General features: G+C 58.4%; 1 protein-coding gene across 1 annotated transcript; it reads right to left on the reverse strand.

Moving 5' to 3' along the window:
• Positions 1–432: 432 nt before the first annotated feature.
• Positions 433–24,162, reverse strand: IFT172 (intraflagellar transport 172). The gene is made up of 48 exons (XM_081000809.1): positions 24,012–24,162; positions 23,650–23,793; positions 22,416–22,528; positions 22,000–22,039; positions 21,406–21,471; positions 21,098–21,177; positions 20,874–20,961; positions 19,936–20,150; positions 19,710–19,833; positions 19,485–19,580; positions 16,764–16,925; positions 16,479–16,532; positions 16,162–16,265; positions 15,984–16,069; positions 15,766–15,878; positions 15,489–15,656; positions 15,262–15,398; positions 14,517–14,624; positions 14,088–14,172; positions 13,778–13,870; positions 13,609–13,686; positions 13,268–13,516; positions 12,811–12,889; positions 12,380–12,500; positions 12,056–12,200; positions 11,876–11,965; positions 11,345–11,442; positions 11,117–11,252; positions 10,927–11,043; positions 9,097–9,239; positions 8,710–8,803; positions 8,555–8,619; positions 8,258–8,438; positions 7,964–8,073; positions 7,273–7,402; positions 6,920–7,018; positions 6,683–6,792; positions 5,524–5,587; positions 5,092–5,178; positions 4,585–4,701; positions 4,060–4,170; positions 3,388–3,507; positions 2,980–3,075; positions 2,278–2,337; positions 2,087–2,185; positions 1,779–1,932; positions 672–763; positions 433–583 (listed from the first exon to the last, which is right to left on the reverse strand). Exons 1-48 carry the CDS (start codon positions 24,048–24,050, stop codon positions 494–496), a joined length of 5,250 nt encoding a protein of 1,749 aa, XP_080856935.1. The 5' UTR covers positions 24,051–24,162; the 3' UTR covers positions 433–493.
• Between the last annotated feature and the right edge of the window lie 245 nt (positions 24,163–24,407).

Consider the following 24,407-nt stretch of genomic DNA (forward strand, 5'->3'; position numbering starts at 1 on the left):
CCATGGATGGGGCACCAAAAGCATGATTCTCCAGACCAGCTGCTGGGAAGTGCCAGTGGGCAGAAGGCTTGCAGGCTTCCCCTACGGCATCAGGTTGGCCACTGCAACTGGGCCCAGCGCTTCTTATCTGAGAAGAACCCCCCATCTGTGCCCAGAGACAGGGTCACCCTCCTTGTATACCAACACACACACAGATGGAGAAGACGGTCCCTTTGGCGAGGGAGGGAGTGGTTTCAATCCTGAGTGTGGTGCTGGGGTGGACAAAGGGGTTTCAACATCCCTGCCCAGCCCAGCCCCAGGATCAGCAGGAATGTGACTCTCTCCAGGTAACGGACAGAGTGACCCCTCCAACCCTCCGTGTTTTTCCTCTGAGAGTTGCTTTGGCTGCTTCCAGTTCTTCCCTTCAGCTGGTTAGAAAGATGGCAAGAGAGATGTAGAAACGATAACATTTAATTAGAAAGGAGGAAGGCTCCAGGGTCAGGTCCTGGCTGCGTCACTGGAAGGAGAAGTTGGTGCCGGGCAGCCCCCCGCACCACTGGTTGATGAACTTGAGCACGTCCTGGCAGGAGGGGTTGTGGGACATCTGCAGGAGAGGGCGGGAAAGTCAGGGCAGGGTGGGGACCAGGCCAGACTCTGGATCCCCCCCACCACCACACCACTCTCCCTCTCACCTTGACCGCCATCAAGAACTTGTTCCAGCTCTCCTTGTTGGCCTCTTTGCCAGGGCGCTTGAATTCCACCTTGTTCCGCAGCACAGGGTAGCCTGGCAAGGGGCACGGAGATGAGACCAGTTGGAGGCGCCATGACAGGGCACAGCTCTTTGCCAACAAAGGCAGCTCCCTTGGGAGCTCCGCTGGGGCAGGGACAGCTGCTGCCCCTGGGCTCTGCGCATGGAGATGGTGTGGACCCCCTCTCTGGCTCAGGCTGGGAGGCCTCCCCAAGAGACTCGCAGAAGACCAGCAACCTAATCTGCGGGTTGCCATCTGATTGGATTTTATTCTGATCCTGATCTGATTTGAGGATGTATTTTAATTGATTGTCTGATTTTATGTTAATGTGTTTTACATTTGATGTTAGCCGCTCTGAGCCCGGCTTCGGCTGGGGAGGGCGGGATATAAATAAAATTTATTATTATTATTATTATTATTATTATTATTATTAACCCTTGACTGAGGCGCAAGGAAACACACTTGCAAGCAGCTAATCTCTCAGTGCATTGAAGGCAGGCAGAGATGATTTGGGTATAAAATAGTGCATGGCATGGGGGACAGAGGAAAGTTTTTCTCCCTCTCTCACAACACCAGAAATTGTGGATGCCCAGTGAAGCTGAATATTGTTAGTTTCAGGACGGGGAGCATAGTTAAAGTGTGGAACTCCCTCCTGCAGGAGGCAGCCGCGGCCCCTAAGCTGAACGGCTCTGAAAGAGGACGGGGAAAATCCATGGAGGAGAAAAAGGCTCTCCCAGGCCCCCAGCCGCAATGGCTCTGCTCTGCCTCCACAGCTGGAGACAGGGATGCTTCTGAATCCCAGTTTCTGCAAACTGCAGGAGGGGAGAGTGTTGCTCTGGTGCTTGACTCTGTTTGGCTCCTGTGAGAAGAGGATGCTGGACTAAGTGGGTCCCTGGCCTGATTCAGCAGGCTCCTCTTATGTTCTTACAGGATGGGGGCACAGCAGTGGCCCCCCCCAGCCAGCCAGCCAGCCAGCCCCCTGGGACGCACGGAGCAGGGGCAGGGCTGGGTGGCCCCAGGGTCCCCTGCGAGGGTCCTGTTCCCCCTCACCTGTGATCAGGCAGGGCAGGGAGCGCACACCGGTGCTGGCTGCCACCAGAGAGGCCTCGTAGGTGTCGCGCTCGTCGCGGGGCAGGACCTGCTCCAGCCGCTGGTCCATGGAGACGGTCAGGACCCAGTCGCGGGTCTCCTCACGCTGCTCCTCCTGCCATGGGGGGGGGGAGTGTAGGGGCCTCTCAGATGCAGGCAGGCCGCAGGGCAAGGGCAGGGTGGGGTGCAGGGCTGCCTTCCCCTCTGTGTCCCCCCCAGGGAGCAGCTTCCCTCCCCCTCCCTCCCTCCGGCTGTCGCTGGGCACCCACCGAGACGTGCTGCTTGGCAGGCAGTGGCACCTCAAAGGGGATGTCCGTGTTCTGGAAGTCGGAGTGGTCCAGGGCGTCCAGAGAGCCCTCCTCAATCGCCTGGGAAGCAGACACAGGAAGGCCTTTTTCTTACCAAGGCCGTCCCCCCCCCCCAAGCCCCCTTCCCAGCCGCCTCCAAAGGAAACACTCACGTCCGTCAGGTCCAGAAAGTGATTCAGGAAGATGAAGGCCATGTTCTCCCACCCAACGCCCTGCAGGGAGACAGGGGCGGCGTGAGAGGCTGCTCTGGCTGCCCCTCCTGCCCCTGATGCTGCCAGCTGAGGGATGCCAGCCTGGAGGGCAGGGAGGGCGGAGGGATATTGGGGGCAGCCCAAAGCACTCTTGCCCGCTGGTTGTGCTGGAGGTCCCAGGCTCCACCCCATCCCTTGCCTGGCAGCCGGATCAGAGGCTCCTGGGCCAGGCAGACAAAGGTGGGGGAAGGAGCCACCTCAGAACAGCAGTGCTTGGGCAGCCGCCCAAACCCCGAGATGGAGCAGGGGCTAAGAATGGGGGCAGGCGGGGGTCCTCCTGCTGGGGGGGAATAGGTGAGGGTGGAGGAGTTGCTCCAGGGTCCTTTCCGGCTGGGGTGGTGCCACTGGGCCCTGGAGGCTGCTCTGGAGGGAGGTCTTTGGGCACAGGGGACCAGGAGAGGCTGGCTCCGATGGCTGCTGTGTGGCTCAGAGGGTGGAAGGAAAAGCCAGTGGGAGGCAACAGCCTCTTGGGTCCCCAACTGGGCTCTTGGTGCTCCTCAGGGGAGGATGGGGCTGACTGGCCAAAGCCCCACCCCCAGCCTCTTCCCCCAGCCTGGCTTCAGCTGCCCGCTGGACCCAGGCGCCCCCTGCCCCGCCTCTTGCCTTGGCTGCTGACCCGGCTTCATAGAAGGCCTTGTCTGCGGGGATGAGCTCCGTGTGGCGCAAGAGGGCAATGGAGAGCTTGGCTGCCACAGTGTCCTGGAGGCAAAGGGACAGTCATCACCCTCCCTCCCCATCGCTCGGATCCCACCCCACTGGCCTCCCACCTTGGAGGAAGGTCCCCCGGACCCAACTGGCTGCCTCTGGCCCTCGGGAGCAAAGGATTCTGGGCCAGGGGAGAGCTGCGGCGCAGGATGTGAACCTCCTTTCATGGGAGGAGAAGCAGCTGACAGTCTGGCTCTTTCCTCTCTTCCTCTGGGGAAGGAGGAAGTGTGGATGGGAGAAAACCAGAGCTGAGGGCAAGACCTTCTCCCCTTCTCCCCGCTCTTTGGGCCTCTGTCGTTCTCTCACCAGCTGCTTGATGCTCTGGGCTGCTGACCGCGTGGCATAGTAGTGCGCCACCACCAGCATGGTCTCAAACTCCTCGTGCGCCGGCGTGTTTGCTTCGCTGGACTTCACAATATTCTCACACTGTGGGGAGAAGGGACCACTGGGCTTGGCACACAAGGCAGGGCAGTCGGGGGACGGGGAGGACCCCTTTGCTGCCTTCAATGGGAGGGCCAAGAAATGCAAGCAGCAACTGCAACTGCTGTATTCACAGAATCATGGAATTGCAGGGTTGGAAGGGACCACAAGGGTCATCTAGTCCAACCCCTGCCGTGCAGGAATCTTTTGCCCAAAGTGGGGGCATTGCAGGGGGTTGGGCTAGATGACCCTCGGGGGTCCCTCTCCAACTCCTTATTTCTATTACTCTGGTACAGGATTTTCTGCCTCAGAGCAGAACGTGTTTGGTGGGAACCTGGACGCTCCCCCCCTACAGAGCGAAGCAAACCCACAGCAGGGGAGGAACCTCCATCTGGCAGGCCTACAGAGGTCCCCATTTGGCCCGGAAGGCGGTTCACCCCAAAGATGCAGTGGAGAACCTTAAACTGGGGGGGGGGGGGACCCAGGATCTGCCCCCCGGCCCCAGCCAGATCCCAGCCCACCCTGAGGCACTTTTGCAGCCGCTGCCGCCGCTCTCACCAGGTTGAAGAGGACGTCTCGCAGGTCGGCCCAGCTGTGATAGGCCTCTGCGCAGTTCATGCCAGGCACGTTCACCATCTCCACAAAAAGCCGCTTGTAAATGTTGAAGTTCTGAGGGGAAAGGAAGGAGCGAGAGGGGCAGCGGGGGCAGCTCAACTGAGACGGGACCCTGACCTGCTGGAGGGTCTCTGCTCTGGGGGTCGGGTGCACCGCCTGTCCTGGGTGGGGCTGCCCCCTTGCCCGCCCCAGTGCTGCAGGACCCACCTGTCATTTTGATCTCTTTTGTTGACCGTGGCAGCCTGGGCTGGCACAGCCAAGCTCCCCTTTGCCCTACCGAGAGGAGAAGCCAGAAGGATGCTGCCAGGCTGCCCCAGGGCCACCAGGCCCCTCTGCCCTGCCCTTGCGTGGCTTGGGCAGGCTTCATTTTGCCTGTGCCCCTTGCGACTCAACCCTGTCATGGGCACAGGCCAAGGGCTGCCTGGCCAGGCTTCCCATAGGCAGAGCCTACCGGAGGTCTCCACTTACCTGGGCATTGGAGGGAGCGCCGTGCTGGACGTAGAGGCTCAGAGCTTTGTCCCAGCAGCCTTCGCGGATGAGGTGGGTGGCATAGAGGGCCACGTACTTGTGCAGCACCTTGTAGTTCTGCAAGGGGGAGAGGGGGACCCACGGTGGGCTCCGAGGGGCAGAGGCCAGGCCCCGTCTTTGCTGGTGGGGCCCGTGCTCAGCATTTCCCCTTTCCTGGGGGTGGGGAGAAGGGGAAGACTGGCCAACCCCTCCCCGCAAGTGACCCAGGCTCCCAGCTGCTCCGGTGTGGGAAGTCGGAGGCCAGAGGTTGTGCCTCCCGCAGCCCGGCCCCTTGATTGTGGGCCTTTGCCCCACATCCCAGCACCTTGCCTGCCCCACAATAGTGGGTGGAGACACCGGCCAGTATTGCTGGGTGGGAGCTCTTGGCTGCAGGAGCAGCAGAGGCAGGTTTGCTGCTGAAGGCAAGCGCGCCCCCACCCTCCACCCCTCTGGGTCCCTGCCCCATACCTGCTTGGCAGCTGTCTCCAGGCACTTCTCCCACTGCTCCCTCTCCACGTACATGTCGAGGGCAGCCATGACATCAACTCCCACCAACTGCCGGAGGGGAAAGGAAGCGCTGACCAGAGGGGCCAAACCAGCCTGGGCCTTGGTGGGTGGGCAGCCTCCCCAAAGCCAACCCAGAGGCTGCCACCTTTTGTTCTGGCACGAAGACCCCCCGAAAGGCCCTGACCCTGGGCTTGGCTGGTTAACCACGCAGCTCTTCCCATGGCAGGTCTCAAAACCCACCACCGGGGGCATGTGGGGCAGGTTGGGGGTCAGTTCCTTAGGAGGCCCTTGGAGAAAGCTCTCAGCCATTTGCAGCCTGAATGTGTGGGGTGCAGAACCCCTCGGGGAACAAGAGGGGCTGGCTGTGCGTTTGAAACCCCCCCCCCATCTCACCGAGTCCACCTTGCCCTGGTCCTTGAGATACTCCTTGTAGTGCTGATCCACGTACTCCTCGTACCTGCCGCAGGGGAAGGGGCCGTCACTTGCAGCCGGGCAGAGAAGGGCCCTTGCAGCTACCTGGGGCCCAACCCAGCCTCTGGGCCCCTAAGTGAAGGGCTGGGCCCTCTGGAGCAGGCAGGAACCCATCCAGACACCCCCTAGCTCTTAGAAGTAAAGCACGGAGGGGAAGCAAGGGGGTCAGCTGGGCACCCCACCTCATGCGCAGCTCTTCAACGGCTCAGGACTATAAACCCAGACCCTGCGACTGTCCCCCAAGCCCTTCTTCCTCATGAGAGTTCCAGAGGGTGGCAACATGAGAAGGGGCCTTTTCTGTGGTGGCTCCCCAATCGTGGGATGCACTCCCCAGGGAGCCTCACTGGGTACCTTCACTACAGATCTTCAGGAGCCAGGCAAAAGCAATCCTCTTCTCCAAGCCCTTTGGCCTTAAGCTCTCTGTGGGCTCTCGCAGGGTGTTTTTGACATATTATTTCAAAGGGGTGTGCGCGTTGTTTTCATTTAAATGTATTTATGTGGGATTTTGTTTTCTGCAAGTCACTTTGAGTTGTCTTTGGCAAGAAAAAGCAACCAATTAATAATAGTACAGTGGTACCTTGGGTTAAGAACTTAATCCGTTCCGGAGGTCCGTTCTTAACCTGAAACTGTTCTTAACCTGAAGCACCACTTTAGCTAATGGGGCCTCCTGCTGCCGCCGTGCCACCGGAGCACAATTTCTGTTCTCATCCTGAAGCAAAGTTCTTAACCTGAGGTACTATTTCTGGGTTAGCGGAGTCTGTAACCTGAAGCGTCTGTAACCTGAAGCATATGTAACCCGAGGTACCACTGTGGTGGTGGTAGTAGTAGTAGTAGTAGTAGTAGTAGTAAATTAAATGCTATACTGCCCTCAGGGTGGTTTACAATAATAAAAACACAAAAATATGTAACATAGTAAACAGTGCAACACCCCCCAGTTCATATGGCGATAGGCGAATATTTCATAAATAAGAACAGCAATAGGTCAGACACCCTGAGCTGGAGGACGCTGAGGGCTACCTCAGCGGCCCTGGCTGGCCTAGAGGGAAGGGGGTTTCCTGGGGGAACCCCCCCCCCAGCCTACCTGGGGTCCAGCTCCTTGGCCACCCGCTTGGCTTTGTTCCACTCCTCTCCCTCCATGAAGGCATCTATGGCTTCCTTGATGAGGTCCAGGTTGAGGTAGAGCTCGGCTGCCTGGGAGGGCAGAGGTGGGGGGCTCAGCCGGGGCCAGGAGTCTGGAGGCCCCCCCCCATGGTTCATCCCAGGCCAGCCCCCTCCCCCAAGAGATGCCCAGCCCCTGCAAATCCTGGCCCTTCCTTACCACGTTGAACTTCCCAATGCTGACCAGCTGGGGCCCCACCAGCCGCATGACCTCGATGCTCCGCGGCTGGCCAAGGAACTTGATGGACAGCTCAGCCGCCTGCAGGGGGGGGGGAGGCACAATCACAGACCTGTGGGGTTGGGAGGGGCCCCCAGGGTCATCTAGTCCAACCCGCTGCACCACAGGGATCTCAGTGACAGCATTTCGGACAGACAGGCGCCCAATCTCTGCTACAAGTCTCTGGCAAAGGAGAGGACACCGTTTCCCGAGGTGAGTTGGGCACAGCCCTCTGGCTCCAGAGGCCTCCAGGGGGCCTGGCAGGGAACGGATCCTGCAGCGAGAGCAACACGCACCTTCATCCAGCACTTCTCCATCAGGGGGTTGTTTCCGGGGTCCCGCACCTTCAGGTAGCAATCCACGGCCCGGGCAAACTCGCCCGCCTGCTCCCACTCTCTCGCCTGCTCCAGGATCCCCTCCACGCCCCTGCTGGCCAACAGCACCCAAATCAACGCCCGAGGACGGGGGAGAGGAGGAGGAGGAGAGCTCGGGGGTCCCTGCAACCTGCCCCCCCCAAGAGCAGACTTCACTGACTTCAGGAACCTTCGCCCTGGACAGGTTCAAGGGGTTTCGGCGCCCTTCTTCATCTTGCCATCTTGGAGGCTTGACATTTTTGTACGCTGCCTTAAGTCACACAGATGTCTTAGGTGGAAACAAGAACTCCCAGAACTGTCAAGTTGGAAGGGTCCCCCAAGGGTCATCTAGTCCAGCCCCCGGAAACGCAGGGCCTGCAACTAAAGCCTCCCCGGGCAGGCACTCATCACCGGCGTTGGGGGCCACTGCGGTATCCTGAATCAGGCAGCCTCCGTGGTGGAGGAGGGGGCGTGCAGTTGCTGGACCCCAGAGCAGCAACTGGGTGCAGCCTTTAGCTGAGATTCCTGCACTGCCGGGGGCTGGGGGTCCCTTCCAACTATGATTCTAGGCCCCTGGGAACAGCTGGGCAGCCAGGTCACGTGCCCCCCTTCCCCGCCCCCCGGCTTTGCTTGCCTGGGCCCCTTCTTGGCCACCTCCTGCTCATACTCCTCCTGCAGCGCCTCCAGGTCTCCCGGCAGGAACTCCTTGCAGACGCGCAGAGCGTCACTCCACATGGCAGCCTCCTGGAGAGAGAGCCAGGGCAGGGTCACAGGATCCCCTCCGGCCTCAGCATCTGGGGAGCAGGGGGACACCACGCCCCACCTCGGAAGGCAGCTGCCCCAGAGCAACGGTGCCCTGCGAGAAAGGACCTCTGCCAGGGCCCAGAGCCTGGCGCATGTACCCTCCCCGCCCTCCTCAGCCCGCTACCTTGTAGTGCTTCACGGCCAGGTCCAGGCGCTGAGCCCGCAGCAGCAGTGCCTCGGCCTTCTGGAACTCCTTCTGCTTGAAGGCGGCGTCTGCCTGGCCCACCAGCACAAGGACCACGCTGTCCGGGTCGTGTGCCTCGGCCACTCGCTGAGCGGCCGCCCAGTTCTGGGCATGGGCGTACCTGGGGGAGCACACAGGGTCAGGGCGGGAAGGAGAGGCGGCCGGGAGAGGAGCCACAGAGGGCATCCTCCCAGGCAGGCCGAGCCAGGCGTCTTGGGGGACGGGGGCGGCACTCACATCAGAACGGCCTCCTTGGGCTTCCCGGCCTTCACAAACTGGACTTCAGCCTCCTCAAACTTGCCCTACATGCAGAGGGGGGGGGATTAGCCTCTCTCTCTGCCTAAGAGAGCAGCTTCCCCACCCGCCTTCCAGGCAAGGTCTCCTCCTCCTACCTCATCCTCCAGGAAGGAGCCATATTTGAAGTGGATCTCTGGCAGCTTCTGCTTCAGGGAGAGCCTGGCCAGCTCAAAGGCAAAGTCAAACATGCTAAGGAGGAGCAAGGAGAAGATAAGGGGCTGGGCAGTGGAGCCACCACCCACAGGCCGCTGCTGGGAGGCAGCCCCAGGGAGGACAGGGTCATGGGGGCCACTGGTGGGTGTTGGAAGGACCCTGTCCTACCCAGCCACGCCTGCTGCAGCAAAGCTAACTATGAGGGGCATGTGGGCAGAAGACGGCACTGAAGCCCTTCTGCCTTAGAATCACAGAGCAGGGCAGGGACCCCTGAGGGTCATCCAGCCCAACCCCCAATGTGGGACTCGCAGCTGAGGCCATTCACTCACTTGTTGTCGGCTGCGTGGTCAATGGCCATTTCCAGGAGCCCAAACTTGTTGAGGAGCTTCACGGCGGCCTCCCCGCCAAGGCTCTTCGCCCACAAGAAGGCCACGTGCTTGTGGGAGTTTGCCCCACCGTGAGCCTTGGCCACCTGTCTCGGACCAGGGCAGAAAGGAGGCCACGGGTCAGCAAGCTTCCTGCCCCCCAACTCACTGCCCAAGGCAGGATGGAAGGCCTCCCACCCGCCTCTCTCTGTGGGGTTTGCAGCCAAATCACAACTGTGTTTTGCTAGACAAGCAGAGGGCGAGAGCACAGAGAGTTCTGAAACTCCCCAGAAAGGACCCTCTGTGTGACCCACTTTCCTTGCCTTCTCTGGGCAGGAATTCTGTAACCAACGAGATAATCCTTTAACTTCCTTCTGCCTCTCAGGAAACTGTCTTTTCACCACACTTCCAAGCTAAGCAAACGTGCTTTGCTGCAGCTCTTTTTTCTGCATACTGCTTTGCTGAATTTGCTGCCTGCACTGAGTAAGTAAACCTTTTTGTTTGTTTGTTTATCTTGCTAAAAACAAATGGCTCATTCTCTGCAACAGGGGTGAAGAGATAGAGGTCAGCAGACCACAAATAAAGGGGATAAAAAGGTGCAATTGCCTAATTCCTAAGCTTTAGCAAACTGCAAAACCTTTAAGTGTTTTACTCTGCTAAAATGCTTCACAGCCCATTGACTTTTTGTATTTCTCCCACACACATAGGAGGGTTTGATCTACGAATTAACCCTCAATCCTTCAGTTATGCTGTGAACCACCCTGAGGTCTACAGGCATAGGGCAGTAAACACAATTAATAAATAATAGTAATAAATAAATCCCCCCAGGAGTAAGCCTGTACAGGGCATGGGGGGGGAGGGACACGGGAACCAACTTTCCTCCAACACCCCCTTTGGACAGGCTAGAGCAGCGCTAGCCAAGCTTTTCATGTTGGTGGCACACTTTCTAGACACGCATCATTTTGCAACACAGCAATTCAGTTTTCCTAGCAAACTGGAGGTTAACCTCACCCCTTTCCAGCCCCAGGAGGTGAGCAGGGAGCTTTCGCATGACACATCTACATACCGCTGCCACTGGCGTAGCTCACCCTACTGCCACCTGGGATGGACGGGCACAGGCACGGCTGGGTGAGGGCACCCAGGGGGCGGCACGGAGGGAGCACAGCTGGGGAGAGGGGCAGCAGGAAAGGAATGCTGCCCCCACTGCTGCTTCTCCCCTCCATCGCTTCCCCCCCTCGGCAAGCCTGGCCTGGGAGTGCTCAGCCTGGTGGTGCTGAGCCATTGTGCAACACACAGCCCAGCGGGGGGGGGGGCGGAGATATGCAGCCACTTCCTCTCCCCTCCGCTGCTTCCACACAGACACACCCGCCAGGCATGACCCAGGAGTGGAACTGCCTAGCTGTCATATGAGGCTGGGAGAGGAGTGCCAGAGCCAGCTCCTCCCCAGGCCTCCATCGTGGCCCAGCCCCGGCCTCAGCCCTCTCGCTCTCCTGCCCTCTCGCCCAGCCCAGAGGTGGAACGTGGGGCAAGTACAGGCTGAGAGGAAGAGCCGCTGCCACCACCAGCAGCCCAGAGGGCAGCCGGGCGCAGCTTGGCCTTGCCTCCCTGGAGCTGTGCCACCCTCCCCCCACGTGCTGCCTAGTGCGCCCCCCCCGCCCCCGGTTAGCTACGCTGGTGAGTGCAGCAGACCCGCTGACGTGCCGCGACACTCCGTTTGGACCGCTCTGGGTCAGAGCGATGGCTCAGCCCATTGCCCCCGTGGAGCAGTGCATGCTGGGAGCTGCCCTTGCTTACCCGGTAGGCTTCATCCCACATGCTGTTGACGCGGTACATGTTGACGCTCGCCTTCCAGTCCTTGGCCTCCAGGTAGTGATATTCCGCCTCCTGCAGGCGCCCCTCAGCTTCCAGCTCCTGGGGCACAAATAAGCCAGTGACGCCCCTTGAGCCTGGCTCCTCCTTGCCCCCCTCGCTGTCTTCTACCTACCTTGCCCAGGTGGAGGTGAGTGTCGCTGAGCAGGTCCTTGTGGTACTTGCCCAGCAAGCGGATCATCTCATCGTACATCTTGCACTTCTTGTACATGGTGATAGCCAGGTCCGGCTCGTCCACCGTGATGAAGAGCCTGGGGAGGGCAGAGCTGGGCACTGAGGGCGAGGAGGAGGTGGAGGAGGGTGTGGGCCCGCCACCCCAGCAAGGAGCCTGCGCAGCACCCACCTCTCGGCCTCCTTGTACTTGCCCTGACGCTCCATCTCCTGGGCCTGCGTGATGTACAGCACAGAGACGTCCTCGGGCCGCATGCACTTGGACGCCAGCTGCAAGGAGAGTCGGGGCTGAGAGCAGGCGCCAGAAGGAAGGAGGGACCCGCAAGAGAGAAGAGCACCCCCAAGAATGCCTGCCACTGGGGCAAACAGGGCCAGCCAGTCCAAATGCCACCCCTTCCTTCTCCTTCTGCTTCCCAGAGACCAGAATAGAGGGAGACCCTGCAAGGTCCCTCAGTGCTTTCGTTGTGATTTCTGCCCTGCAGGGGGCTGGACTAGATGACTCTGGGGGTCTCTTCCAACTCTACCAGTCTATGATTCCAGAGGGCCTCATAGCTGCAGCTCAAGGAACAGCCAAAGGACACTCCTGTGTCTGTGACTCCTGCGCTGCCTGCCATGAAGGCCTGGCTGTGGATCTGTGGGTTTTGATGGCCATCTGCAGCCGGAGCCTCCGAGTGGGATGAGTCCCCCGAGCGCAAACCCTCACCTTGTGCGCCTGCTCCCAGCGTCCCGCCTGCGTGTACATGTCAATGGCCTCCTTGCTGTGGTCTCCCTTGACGTACAGATCCTCCGCTATCTGGAGAAGGAGGAGGGAAGGAGGTTCCTGTCAGGCTCCTGCCCACAGGACAACGGCTGGTGCTCGGGGCGCTAGGGAGGAGGCTCTCACCTCATACTCCTGCAGAGCGGCATAGTGCTGGGCGACGCGGAGGTAATACTTGCTGGCCGTCTTCTTGTCCTGCGTCTCCAGGATGTAGATGGCCTTCTTCCACTGCCGTGCCCCAATGGCTGCCTCAATGGCCTTGATGGCGCACCTGCACCGTGGAACCGAGGAATTGGAAGGGCCCCCCAGTCCCCACCCCCGCAAGGCAGGAATCACCTGGAAGAGGCCAGGCTTCTCCCCAGGGCCAGGTTCCCATGGCAGGAGAGAGGAGCCCAAGGGGGAGGCTGCAGGGCGGGCAGGCAGAGGGCCCCCCCCCAGCTGCCTTTGTACCTGGCCTCAATGTAGTGGTTGATGGCAGCATCCAGCTGCTTCTGCTGCACCAGGTGGTCCCCCCAGGCCTCCTCCAGCTTCACCACCTCGGCGGGGAAGACGGAGCGCGCCAACTCCACGGCTGCAGGGAGGGGGAGACGGAGACATGGGCAGGCAGCCTGGGGCCAGGATGGGGCCTGGCCCAGGACTAGCACTCCAGGGAGCAGAGAGGCAGCCAGCCTGGGCAGGAGGGGCCACAGCTGCAAATCACAGGCCAGACCCAGCAGCCTCCACTGCTGTTCCTCCTCGGGATCAAGGGAGGGGCAGCTGTGCCCAAGGACTCTGTTGGCTTCTTTTGCCTCGTTCAGGGGAAAGGGTGTTGGTCAACTTTAAATAAATATATGAAATGCCCGCCCACCCACTGGAGCTGGCCAGGCGAGGCCCCGCAATACCTTTCAGGAAGGAGCTGCCCTTGCGGAAGCACTCCAGGGCCCTCTGGGGGTTCCGGATCTTCTCAAAGAGCTCCCCAGCCTGAGACGGGGGGGGGGGAGAGGGAACAACAGGTGGGTCTTTTAGAAAGGTGAGCAAGCGAGGGGCTGGGGTGTGGGGCCAGCTGGGGCAGGACGCTCCGCATGGCCTCCGAGGAGCCTGCCTGCCTCCTCCCCTCAGCCGCCTTACAACTGAGGGGGAGGCGGCAGGCAGACCATTGTCACTCCCAGGAGAGACGCGTGGCTCGGGTGCACTGCGGGCCCCGCGGTGAATGCTGCCCGGTATTTTGTCACCCCCCTCAGTGGTGACACCCGGGGCACCCGCGCCCTCTGCCCCTGCCAGAAGGGCTCTGGGGTGGAGCAGGGAGTGAGTCTGCAGGCGCCCGCATCTCCCCTCCATGCAGCTTCTCTCAGCCCTCACCTGCTCAAAGAGGTCCCCTCGGATGAGGGCCGTGGCGATGCGGTTGACCAGGTCGGTGTTGCCCAGCAGCTCCTCCCGGCCCGTGGCCAGACGCGCCGCCTTGGCCGGCAGCCCTGCTTTCAGGTAGAGCCCGATGGCCGCCTGCAGGTCCCCCTGGCCCTCCTGCACCTCCGCCGCCCGCTCCTCCTGCTGGGTCTGGAGCAGCCACTCGTAGTAGCCCTGGCGCAGCTTCTCCAGCGCAGGGTGGCCCTGTGGGCAGAGGGAAGGAGGGTGGCAGCACACAAGGGGCCGGGCTGTGACGGCTCCCCAGTGGCCCCATCCCCAAACACCTGCCCCCCTACCTTGGCCTCGGCCACCGAGATGCACTCGTCCCACATGTGGAGCTCCTGATACATCTCCATGGCTTCCTCCACAGCGTTCTGGAGAGAGGAGAGGAGACAGCCCAGCGTGAGGGGGGCATGGGGGACTCTGGAGCTGCCCACAACGCCCCCTGCCCACTTCTGGGCTCACCTGCTCCAGGAAGATCATCTCTGCCAGCTTGTAGTTCTTCTCCAGCATGGCCAGGCGGACACGCACCTGGTAATAGTCTGTGCCGTCCCCTCCCTAGAAGAAAGCGGGCCGCTCTCAGGACATGGGATGCCAGGGCAGGGGGAGGGGCTCTGCCGTGGGCAAGAAGGGCAGGGCAAGGGGCAGCACAGGCACCTCCTGGCAGGGAAAGGGGCTGCGGGGGCTGCGGGACGGAGGCGAGGCTGGGGAGGAGCAGGTCAGGAGCACAGAGGGGCGCAAAGGGGCAGCACCCCCCACCCCGGGACCCACTCACATATTCCTTGGCCACTTGGTCAGCTATCTCGTTGGTCTCGTGGAGAAAGCGGGCCTTGGAGACGTGGCCCAGAGCAGCAAAACACCTGGGGGGGGCGGAGAGAGACGCTGTCATGGGGGTCATGTGACAGTTTGTGCAACCTGAATCTCATGCAGAAGCAGCAATGGGAAAGGGTGTGGGGCGGGGTCCACTTGGCCATCCTTGCCCCACACAGAAACACGACTGAGTGGGTGACATGGGAAGAGGTGCAGCTCCCTTTGGAGGTGAGGATGAGCAGAGTCCCGGGACGCCTGGTTGGCGTGTAGAACTAAGCCAGGCCGTTTTCTGGTGCAAGGGGGCAGAGAGCCGTGAGGAATCCCCCAACCAGCCCCCCTTGGGCTGCCAGCTGCTCTCTGGGGCCAGCCCGCCTCTTCCGCCCTCCCCACGGACCTCTCTGCAATGTGCAGCTGCTTGGCCTCCAGAGCCAGGCGGCTCAGCGTCTTCCACATGGCCTCCGTCTCGGCAGACATCTCCAGCGTCTCCAGGAAGGCAACAGCCCTGGGCATGGAAGGCAGAAGGGGGTGAGGATCGGGGCCGCTAACAGGGAGGGGGAAGCCCAGCTGGACGAAGGAACTTCCTTCCTCCCCCCCCCCCTGAATTCGTTATGAAAGCTTTTTAAGAAGTTCATAAAGCTTTTTTGAATCATTCAGTAAGGGAAGCGGTGTATGAAGTATGGGGGAAATGTAAAATTTTATGAGAACAAAAAACACCCTGGTGGCTCAAACCCACTGGGTGGGATATCCTTAAAAAAGCAAATATGAGAAAAGACTGTGTATCTTATAAAGAATCATTAATAGAAATAGATCATGAGTTGAAATTAAAAAGGTTTGAAGATATAAGAAGATAATTAACTGATTGTTTACAATACCATCAACTTAATGATATATTTAAAATGATCCTAAATAAAGGTTTTTTATACTATATGTGATCGTATATTGAGCTAATACTCCACAATCCTTTTTAATAATAATAATTTTATGATTTATACTCTACCAATCTGGCTGGTCTGCACCCCTTCTGTATCTTCCCATATTGCTCCATCTCTGCCAAGGCCTTGCCAGGGACTGTTCCCTGGCCGGTTCCAGGTTCCTGCTGGTGACGCAGCCCCCCCCCAACTCCTCTCCCAGCCGCCCACCTGTGGTAATCGCCGTCGTCAATGGCGGTGCCAAACTCGATCAGCCCTTCGTCCAGGGTGTAGGACACGGTGTTGACCCCCTCGGTCACGATCACCTCCGTCTTGCCGTTGCCCCTCTCCAGGTCCACGATGTCACCCTGCCGGGAGCCAAGCCCCAGGCTTAAGCCCTGCCTTCTCCCCCCCCCCCCCGGGGCCCTCTCAGCCCTTCGGGACAGAAGCCGCCTCACCTTCATGGGGAACATAGTCACTCGCTCAGGGGTGTCGATGTTGTACCACACGCAGAGGCTGTTCCGGTTCTGGGCCACCACGACGTCGCTCCCGGGGACCCACTGCACGTAGGAGCAGTAGCTCAGGATGGTGGTCTTGGTGGCGCTCTCAATGTCGTAGAGATGCAGCTGGGGGGGCGGGGGAGAAGAGGCGCAGGATCAGCGGAGGTGGGGAGGGAGGCAAGTCCGCCGGCCTTCGTGCCTTCAGCCCCCCCTCCACCCCTGGCCTCCTGCTCACTTTCATCTTCTTGTCCCGGAAGAGCAACTTGTGCCCGGTCTCATTCAGCTCCAGCCAGTCAATCTTGCTGTCGTGGCTGACGGTGCCAATATTGTAGCTGCCCACGAGGTCCACTGAGAAGAGGCAGAGAAGAGGCAGGTGGCTCAGGAGAGGCGCCTGGGGCAGCCTGAGGCACAGCCAGGGGGATGGGGAGTTTTGGGAAGGGGGTCCTCGCTCACCTGTCGCTATTGTTTTGATGTCCACCAAGTAAGCCAGACGCTTGTTTTCCTCCATTCCCTGCTGCCTCCTTTCATTGATGCGGACACTGGGAGAGAGAGAGAAAGGACATAATACATGGGGGGGGGCACTGCTCCCTCTTCTTCTTTCCCATGGGAGAAAGAGGGCCTCCTCACTCACCTGATGAGATGGGGGTTCATAAACTCAGTGCGCACAGAACCCAGGATCTCATTGCTCCCATACTCCACCAGGGTCAGCTCCCCTGCGTTGAATATCATGCAGACCTAGAGAAAAGGAGAGATTGGGAGAAGGAAGAAAGGAGCCACCCCTGCCCCACAAAAGAGGCCCTGTGGTGTAGGGACAAACCCCCAGAGCAACCCCGGGGCTACCCTCCCCCAATACCGCTGCTTTCCTTGCAGACCGGCCAGAACCTTCATCCTTGGAAGGAAGGAAGGAAAAGGCTTCTTCTTGTACTACTGCAGGCCCTGCCAACTTACATTCTCATTGTCGAAGAAAAACTTCTCATTCCCGCCAGATCCCTGCCAGGCGACCTGAGAGAGACGGGGGAGAGGGCAGGTGCCCATGAGCTCCAGGCCAGCCACACCACCCTCAACAAGGCTGCCCCATCCCCCAGCCCACTCCCCGCCAAACAGACCCAGAGACCCCCACTGCCCTCCCGCCAAGCTGCCCCACTTGTTTGCAGTCCTCTGGGCTCTCTGGGAAGACCCCAGGAGCCCGTTGGGAGGCTGCCAAATTCCTCCCCGCAGGCGCAGGATGCTCACCTCGCTGAGCTTGGTAGAGCTGAGGTCCCCCAGGAGCAGCGTGTCGGAGGTGTGAGCCACAAGGTAGCGCTCCTTCCCCAGGATCTTCACCTCGTCAATCTCATAGCCATAGTGGGATTTCAACACGACCCGCATCCCGGTGGAGAGGTTCTTCACAATCACCTAGGAGAGGGGGATGAGTGACACAACTCGGATCCTCTCCTTCCTCCCCTGGCACACGCAAGGGCAGCTTGCAGCGGAAGGAGATGGCCAGTCCCTTCCGCGCTCTGCAGCCCAGAGGAAAGCAAAGCTGGCTGACAGGAGGGGCAGAGCAGCTCTTGGGCCAGGAGGAGGCAGCCTCCTTCTGAGGAGACAGGGGCTTCCACAAGTTTCCTGTTTCGATTATTGCATGTTTATAAAAGATGCTGATGGAAGAAATTGCATTTCATGTTTGCGTGCGTGGTTGTTTTCTTAAAGAAGATGTATGTTCCAAAATATTTGGTTGAGGACCTTCAAGGATAAACAAGTAGAAAAGGTGGAATTTAATAATAATGATAATGATAATGATAATGGTGATAATCATCATCATCATCATCATCATCATCATCATTTTATTATTTACACCCCGCTCACCTGGCTGGGTTTCCCCTGCCACTCTGGGCAGCTTCCAAGATATACAAAAGCATGATCAAAACATCAGTCCTTAAAAGCTTCCCTCAGCAGGGCTGCTTTCAGGTCGTTCTTTATTTCCTTGGCACCACAGGGAGGGCACCACTACTGGAAAGGCCTTCTGCCTGGTTCCCTGTAACTTTGCTTCTTGCGGTGAGGAAACCAGCAGAAGACCCTCAGAGCTGGACCTCAGTGCCCGGGCTGAGCGATGGGGGTGGGATACTGGGTCAAGGCCGTTTAGGGCTTTAAATTTGAGTCATATGGGAAAACACCGAGCAGAAGAAGATTCCTGTGGCACCTTAAAAATTATCACCCTGGTGGTGGCAGGAGCTTCTGTGGGCTCCAGCCTGGAAAAGCAGCAGGGGCTGGAAGTGAGGCTCTTCCCTTGCTCCAATGAGCGAGAGGGAGGATGGCCAAATTAAGCCGGAGGGGCTATAATCCATTCAGAAAGATTTACTAGAACTACATCAGCAGAAGTCTAGTGAATGCATTTTAGTTTATGAAAGAGAGAATCAATATATCAAAAAGGAAAACTACGTGCACATAATACATAAATGCATCTTGAGGGGAGAATCTAAGAAATGATTAAGTAGCTATTACATGCCAGGTTCACAACATACAAGATTATAATGAATCCTACAATGGCCCAGCTAAACTCTGCCAGCCCTCTCATTAATAAGCTGACTCCATGATCCCAGCTGCCCTAATTAGTTTAATTAGCTGCCTTTGAGTGTAAGAGAAGAACATAGCTACCAGTCTAGAGACTCCCGGGGTCTTAGATGTGTGCCACAGGATCCAGAAAAATCCAAACACAGTATTAGTCGAGGCAAAAAGCAAAAAAAGTAATGCTTTAGAAAGAAAATAGTGAAGCCTGAACCAACTGAAATTTGGTGAGAGAAAAGAACAAATAGGAATGCAGAAAATCTGGGATGACAAAGGAGAATCAGGAAAAAAACTGCACTGTGCTACAACCTGAGACTTCCTCAGAAAGGGTTAGGGTTAGGGTTAGACACAAGATCTACCCACTCTGGAAGAATGGCAGATGAAGCTGATGGACTATATGGAATTGGCAGAAATGACTGGCAGAATCCGAGACCAGGGAGAAGAGTCGGTGGAAGAAGATTGGAAGAAGTTCAAAGATTATCTACAGAAATATTGTAAAATTAATGAATGTTAGAATGATGTTGGATAGAAATTAAGTGGTTTCCAGCTGTAATGCTTTAAAGGAATATGAAAAATGGGTTGTTAAGAGATAAAAATCTAAAGTTACTATTTTAAGACCAAAGATTAGGATAAATAAAGAGGGTAAGGATTTGCTGAACCAACAAACTGAACTGGAATACAAAAAAGGGAGGTATGAGGAGGTCCGGGAAACAAGCTAAGGAAAAATAAGCAAAAGAAAATCTGAGTGTTTTTAATCATTTTTATTTTGTTTGTTTTTTTCTTTTTCATTTTTTATTGTAATGTTTTAAAAACCCTAATAAATATCTTATATAAAAAAAAGAGACTTCCTCAGAAAGGGGTGGCTTTTGAACAAAGCTGAACTGGCGTCTTTCAGAGATTTGGAGCCCAGCTGGCCCTTTCTTGGAGTTCTTGCTTTGATCTTGCTCCTCCCTCCGTTTGGGAAATGGCTCTTACTCATTTTCTTTGAGTCAACCTTCTTGGGCCTGAATATTTGGCTCATGAACAGTTTTGGATGGACACAGCTTTTATTTTCCCGAAAATTGGCTTGGACCTCACTAACTGTATTTAATACAATTTTTCGGAACAGAGTGTAGCCTCTGCAGTTTGCTCATCACGCTTTCGGCCCCTTGGCAAATCAAGGACCTTGTTTGCATCTTGGTCTGCAGCAAAACTGACCTTTGCTTAGAGAACATTTTCTTACACTTATCCTGAGTAAGAGCAGCAAGGAGTAAAAGGAGCAGGACAGGCCTTCCTCTGGGCAACCTGCCCTCCCTCCAGCAGCAACCATGTGCTCTTCAGCAGCCCCCTCCCCCTTCTTCCACCCCACAGTCCATGGCCAGAGCCCACCACTGCAGCCATAAGTCACTACCCTACGGCCGCAACACATACCTGGCTGGGCCCCACGTAGGTCATCTCAAACTTATTCTTGTAAATGCTCCTGCGCAGGCAGCAGTCAAACTGCTCCACTCCGCCACAGAGGGTGCCCTGCAGGAACAAAAGCCTTTTCAGCCCACAACCCCTCAGACCCTTCCTGCCCACCAACCCAAGACGCCCTGCAGTGAAGCTGCATCAAGCGGGCATGATCCGGCAGAGAAGGCGGCCTGCCCCACTCACCGCACAGAGCCGCGAGCCGTCCCGCTTCCAGGCCAAGGCAGTGATGGTGTAGAGGTGAGGGATCTCCTTGGGCTTGGCTTCCTCCCAGGCACTCCGGCGGGGGCTCCAGTTCAGCACCCTCAGCCTGGGGAAATCAAGGGGGCAGGCAGTGAGGGTCCGAGGGGGAACAGGCCTGCCCCCAGCGCAGCGCCCACCCCCCCGTCCCGGCCCTCCGGCTCAGCCGCACCTGTCAAAGCTGCCGATGACCACGGACTGGCCCCCTGGGCTGGCTGCCGCCACCGTGAACTCCTTCTCGGAAGAGTCCCGGCTGTAGTCGAAGGTCTGGATGACGTGGCCCTCCTTCCCGTAGGCCACCATCTTTTTGTCGCAGCCGGCGGCCACAATGCTGTTTGAGGCCCAGGCCATGGCGTAGGGGGGGCAGGGGTGGATCACCAGCTTGCCCTGTCCAGCACCAGGAGCAAGAAACAGGGAGCAATGAAAAGCCGGAGAGAGAAAACGATCTGCTCCCCCTGGTGCTCAAGCCAGCTGAGACCCCTAGGCAGCGGCAAACTCTCTGCTCTCCCCACCTAGCACAGCCAGGGGATGGGGTTGCAACACCTGACGTTTTGCTTCTCTGAATGCCAGGGGAGGCCTGCACTGCACCACGAGGTGCAGGTGGGAAACCAGGAGGGCAGGAAAGACTTTAGTGGGATAATAGGCATTGCTGGAGGGTGGCGGGGGCAGCCTTGCTGGGACTAATCTCCCCCTGCTTCATTTAAAGGGCTGCCTGAGTGCTTGGCACAAGCAAAGAGCACACAAGGGCTTTGAAACGAGTGTGAGACAGCCACCCCCATGAGCTCCCTGCTGAAAGCAGCCTCTCCATCCACCTCAACAAAACGGCTGCTTGGAAATAATTCTCCCCTCTCACCAACACCTCCCCAAACCGAAGGTGCTCTCTGGGGCCCTTCCATGCCTCAGAGGCAGCCAGTGTGACCAGTCTCCTTAACTGGAGGTTTTTAAGCAGAGGTTGGGTGCATTTTGTGCATTGCAGGAGGGTGGCCTAGATGACCCTTGGGGTTCCTCTCCCTCTATAATTCTATGACTCCCCCTGCCCTGGTCTCCCCGCAGGCCTGGTCTAGGTGGGGTGGGGGGCGGGGCTCCTGAGAGAAGAGAGCCTGCCTGCACCTGTGACTCCCCAGAGCCTTCATCGTCAAAGAAGTAGCGCACGATGGTTCCGTCTGCGTGTCCAGAGAGGATTCCCTTCCCTGAGATGCTGTGCGGCAGCAGAAGGAGGAAGACAAAAGGAGGTCATCAGGGAGCCCCAGCGGGGTCTTGCCCTCAGGTCAGAGAGACCTGAGGAGGGGGGGTCAGGGCTGCCCCGTGGGGCTTCCTCTCCCTCCCACACTCACTTGGAGGCCAAGGAGACGACGTAGGAGTCTGTCCCATAAATGGTGGATGATTTGTTGGTCTTGGTGTTGGCCAGGCGAACCTGCCAGAGAGAAAAGTCTGGTCAGCCTTTGATGTGCAAGGGAGCAAAGCGAGAGGAGAGGCACCTCCAAAACCCCACACTCCCTCCAGGGCAACAAACCAGGGAGAAGACGGAGCCCCAGGAGACGTCAGGGCCAGATGGAGGGACTCCTCTGCAGGAGGCTCCAGGCGGGCTCTTTCCCACTCCAAGAGCTAAGAGGTGGAAGCCTGGTGGCCAGGCCACTCCTACCTTGCCCTCAACAAGCCCAAAGACGATGGTGTTTTCCTCCGGCCACAGCAAGCAAGTGACAGCGCTCTGGTGGGGAACAGGGCAAAAAGAAGGGGGTCAGGAGGAGGAAAGCAGGCAGGTAGGAGGCCCAGCTCCACCTCTGATGGGCTGCTCAAGGAGGAGGAGCTGCAAAGAGGCACCTGGCTCCTCTGAAGGAGGTGTCTGGAAGAGGAGGCTTCTCTCACAGAGCCCTTTTGATGCTGCCCCCTCCCCTCCAGCACCACAAGAGAGTGGGGGTCCTGCCCAGCAGAAAAAAGGAGGACAGGAGAGAAGAGAGGAGAGACTTTGTCTCTGAATCATGTTGGGACCAAGACTGGTTCTCTGCGCTTGGCCTTGGCTTGTCTGGACTGAGCGTTATCTGCAACTCGGTTGGTGAGTTCTGGGGTGAAAGGCTCATGTTTTCTGTAACCAGGAACCACCCTGCAGCCACTGAGCACATCCCCTGGAGTTTGATAACTCCCAACTGCCCAGTAATGAAAACCTGGAGGTGAGGAGGCCCCAACAGCAGCCTTGAGGGTCTCCGCAGGCACATGGAGACTGGGTGCTGGGTCTTACCGTCTGAATGAATTTGTTGCAGATCACCTTCTTGTCCCCCCTGAAGAAGAGCAAACAGAGAAGAGTCATCCTCAAAGACCACTGTGGTGGTTCCAGGAAACATGTCACAGGGCTGCTAAGGCATCCCCCTGGATCAGATAATGCAGAGCATCTAGCAGTAAAGAGCACTGCGCCCCCTCAACTCTGCCCCCTAGCAAGTGAGGCTCCAGAGGGGAAAGCAAGCCTCCATCAGCAACAGCCACCTGGGCTATGAGTGCAGGCAGCTGTCCTTGCAGCAGAAAGGACACTACAGAAAAGGCCACTGTGAGAGCAGAATGCTAGACTCTTCCATCCTCTTGGGATGGAAAGGGAGTGGGAAGAAGTGGGGAAAGGGGCCAGCCCAGACTGGTCTCCCCACACCATGCAAAGACTCTTACCATTCCTCCCCAATCTTGTAGACGAAAATTATGTTGTCCGTCTGCCCAACAGCAATCTTTGTGGAATCTGGGGAGAATGCCATGCCCTTCACCACATAGCTCTTCCTGCCATACTAGGGGACGAGAGGACACAGGGATAAAGGCGGGAGTGAGGACCCATTCTGAGATTCCACAGACTCACTTGCCATCGCCACAGTGAGTAGTCGTGTGTATTTGGTTTAAGTTGCTTTGCAAGTTTACTTGCTACTGCCTTCAACTGTCACTGAAGTGTCCCTGGGTTTGGGAGGGCTTTGGGGGATCACTCTGCCCCCTCCAGCAGAGGATCAGGGCAGCCGAGAGCACACACGTGTGGCAGCAAGCTATGAGTTCAGGAGCTGCTCTTGACCTGAGGGCTGGGAGGCATCAACACCTTCATCCCACAGTTTTGTGTTGCCCAATGACAGTTTTGTCTTTTGACCAGCTCCAGGTACAGGAAGACCCAATAGCTCCAGTGCCATTAAACACTTTTCTCCTGGTGTTGCTTATCAACTGAATTACTGCCACTTGTGTGAGTATTTGTGTGAATGCGTGAGTGTTTGAACCTCTTGGTACCAACGTATTAATGTATACTTGACTATAGGAAATAAATGTTACATGAAAGGTATATAAACCCAGATCTGGTCTCCAATGTGTCTTATTGAAAGTCCTATAGCATATGGGATATCACTTGTCTCTCGGGATTTCAAAAGAACCAAGTTACCACGGTTTGGTATTTTTAAAAATTCTAGAAGCATTTTTTAAAATTCCGTTTCTGTCCTCCTGCCCAAAGGAGCCCAGAGCTGGCCACCAAGGCTGCTTGTCTCTCCCGCACCCCCTGGGGCTCAAGACTGAACCCACAGGCTCTGCAGCAGCCCTTGCCCTCCAGGTGCTGTTGGGGCTCCAAACTGCCACCAGCCTCAGGTGGCACAGCTAGTGGGGGGGGGGGGGGGGCGGGACAATGCAGTTCAGCCATCTCTGGGGGGCCACCCTTGCTTAGAGCAAGTCGCCTGCTCTGGGTCTCTTTCCTTGAGGGGCTTGAGGCGGACCTGTTCCCCGGAGGCTCTGGGGGTCACCCCCCCCAACAACGACCGGGGCTGAGAAGGGCTCAGCTGCCAGATCCATGTCTCCCGGGGGCTCCGATGGCGGCTCCCCTTGGGACGGAGCAGGGCCCCGGAGCCTGAGTCGCGGGGGGGGGGGGGGGCGCTGGCTGAGCTACCTTGGGGTCGGTGGGCTTAGTGGAGAACTTGTCCCGCCGCTCGCCGTGCTCGTCGTAGAGGAGGACCACGCGGTCCACGGTGCAGACGGCGAACTTGGCGTTGTTGGGGGCCCACGCCATGCACGTGACCTTGGCGGCCCCATCCTGGGGGGAGGAGGAAGATGCCGAGGCTCAGCGACGCCGCTCAGGCCGGAGCAGCCACGGCAGGCGCCACCCCCGAGAGGGCCCCGCACGGCGGGTCCGGGACTCTGCGCCCCCCGCCCCTCCCATCCCGGCCTCCCCCCCCCGCCTGGCCCGGCCCTCTCGCTGGGCCGCCCCCCCCGGAGGCTGATGCTGGCGGGGCCGGGGCGGGCGGCTCCCACCTGCGGGGTGAGCAGGGTCCGGACGTGGCGCAGCTGCATCGCCTTCCCGTCCCCGCAGGCCGCGCGGCGTCTCCGCCCGTTGCCCCAGCAACCGCCCCGGGAAAGCGGCCGCCTCTGATGACGTCGCCAGCGCCGCGCGGCGTGGAAGGAGGCAGGGCGCGCCGAGGCACAGAGATCAACTAAAGGGCAGAGTGGCGCCCGCCCCATCTGGATAGGCATTTCCGGTCTCGTGCCGGAGGAGCTGTTTGGGGCGGGCGGAGTTCTCCTCCGCGTCCACCCTGCACCGCTCCCTTCCTCGATCTCTCTACACGTTCCTATCTCTGTGGGTGAGGGTGCTGTCCGCGCATGCGCCCTGGCCCAGCCCAGGCGGCGGCGGCGGCGGCGGCGGCGTCTCGG

This window comes from Podarcis pityusensis (genome assembly GCF_964106645.2).
Source record: "Podarcis pityusensis genome assembly, chromosome: 3".
NCBI classification, from domain to species: domain Eukaryota; kingdom Metazoa; phylum Chordata; class Lepidosauria; order Squamata; family Lacertidae; genus Podarcis; species Podarcis pityusensis.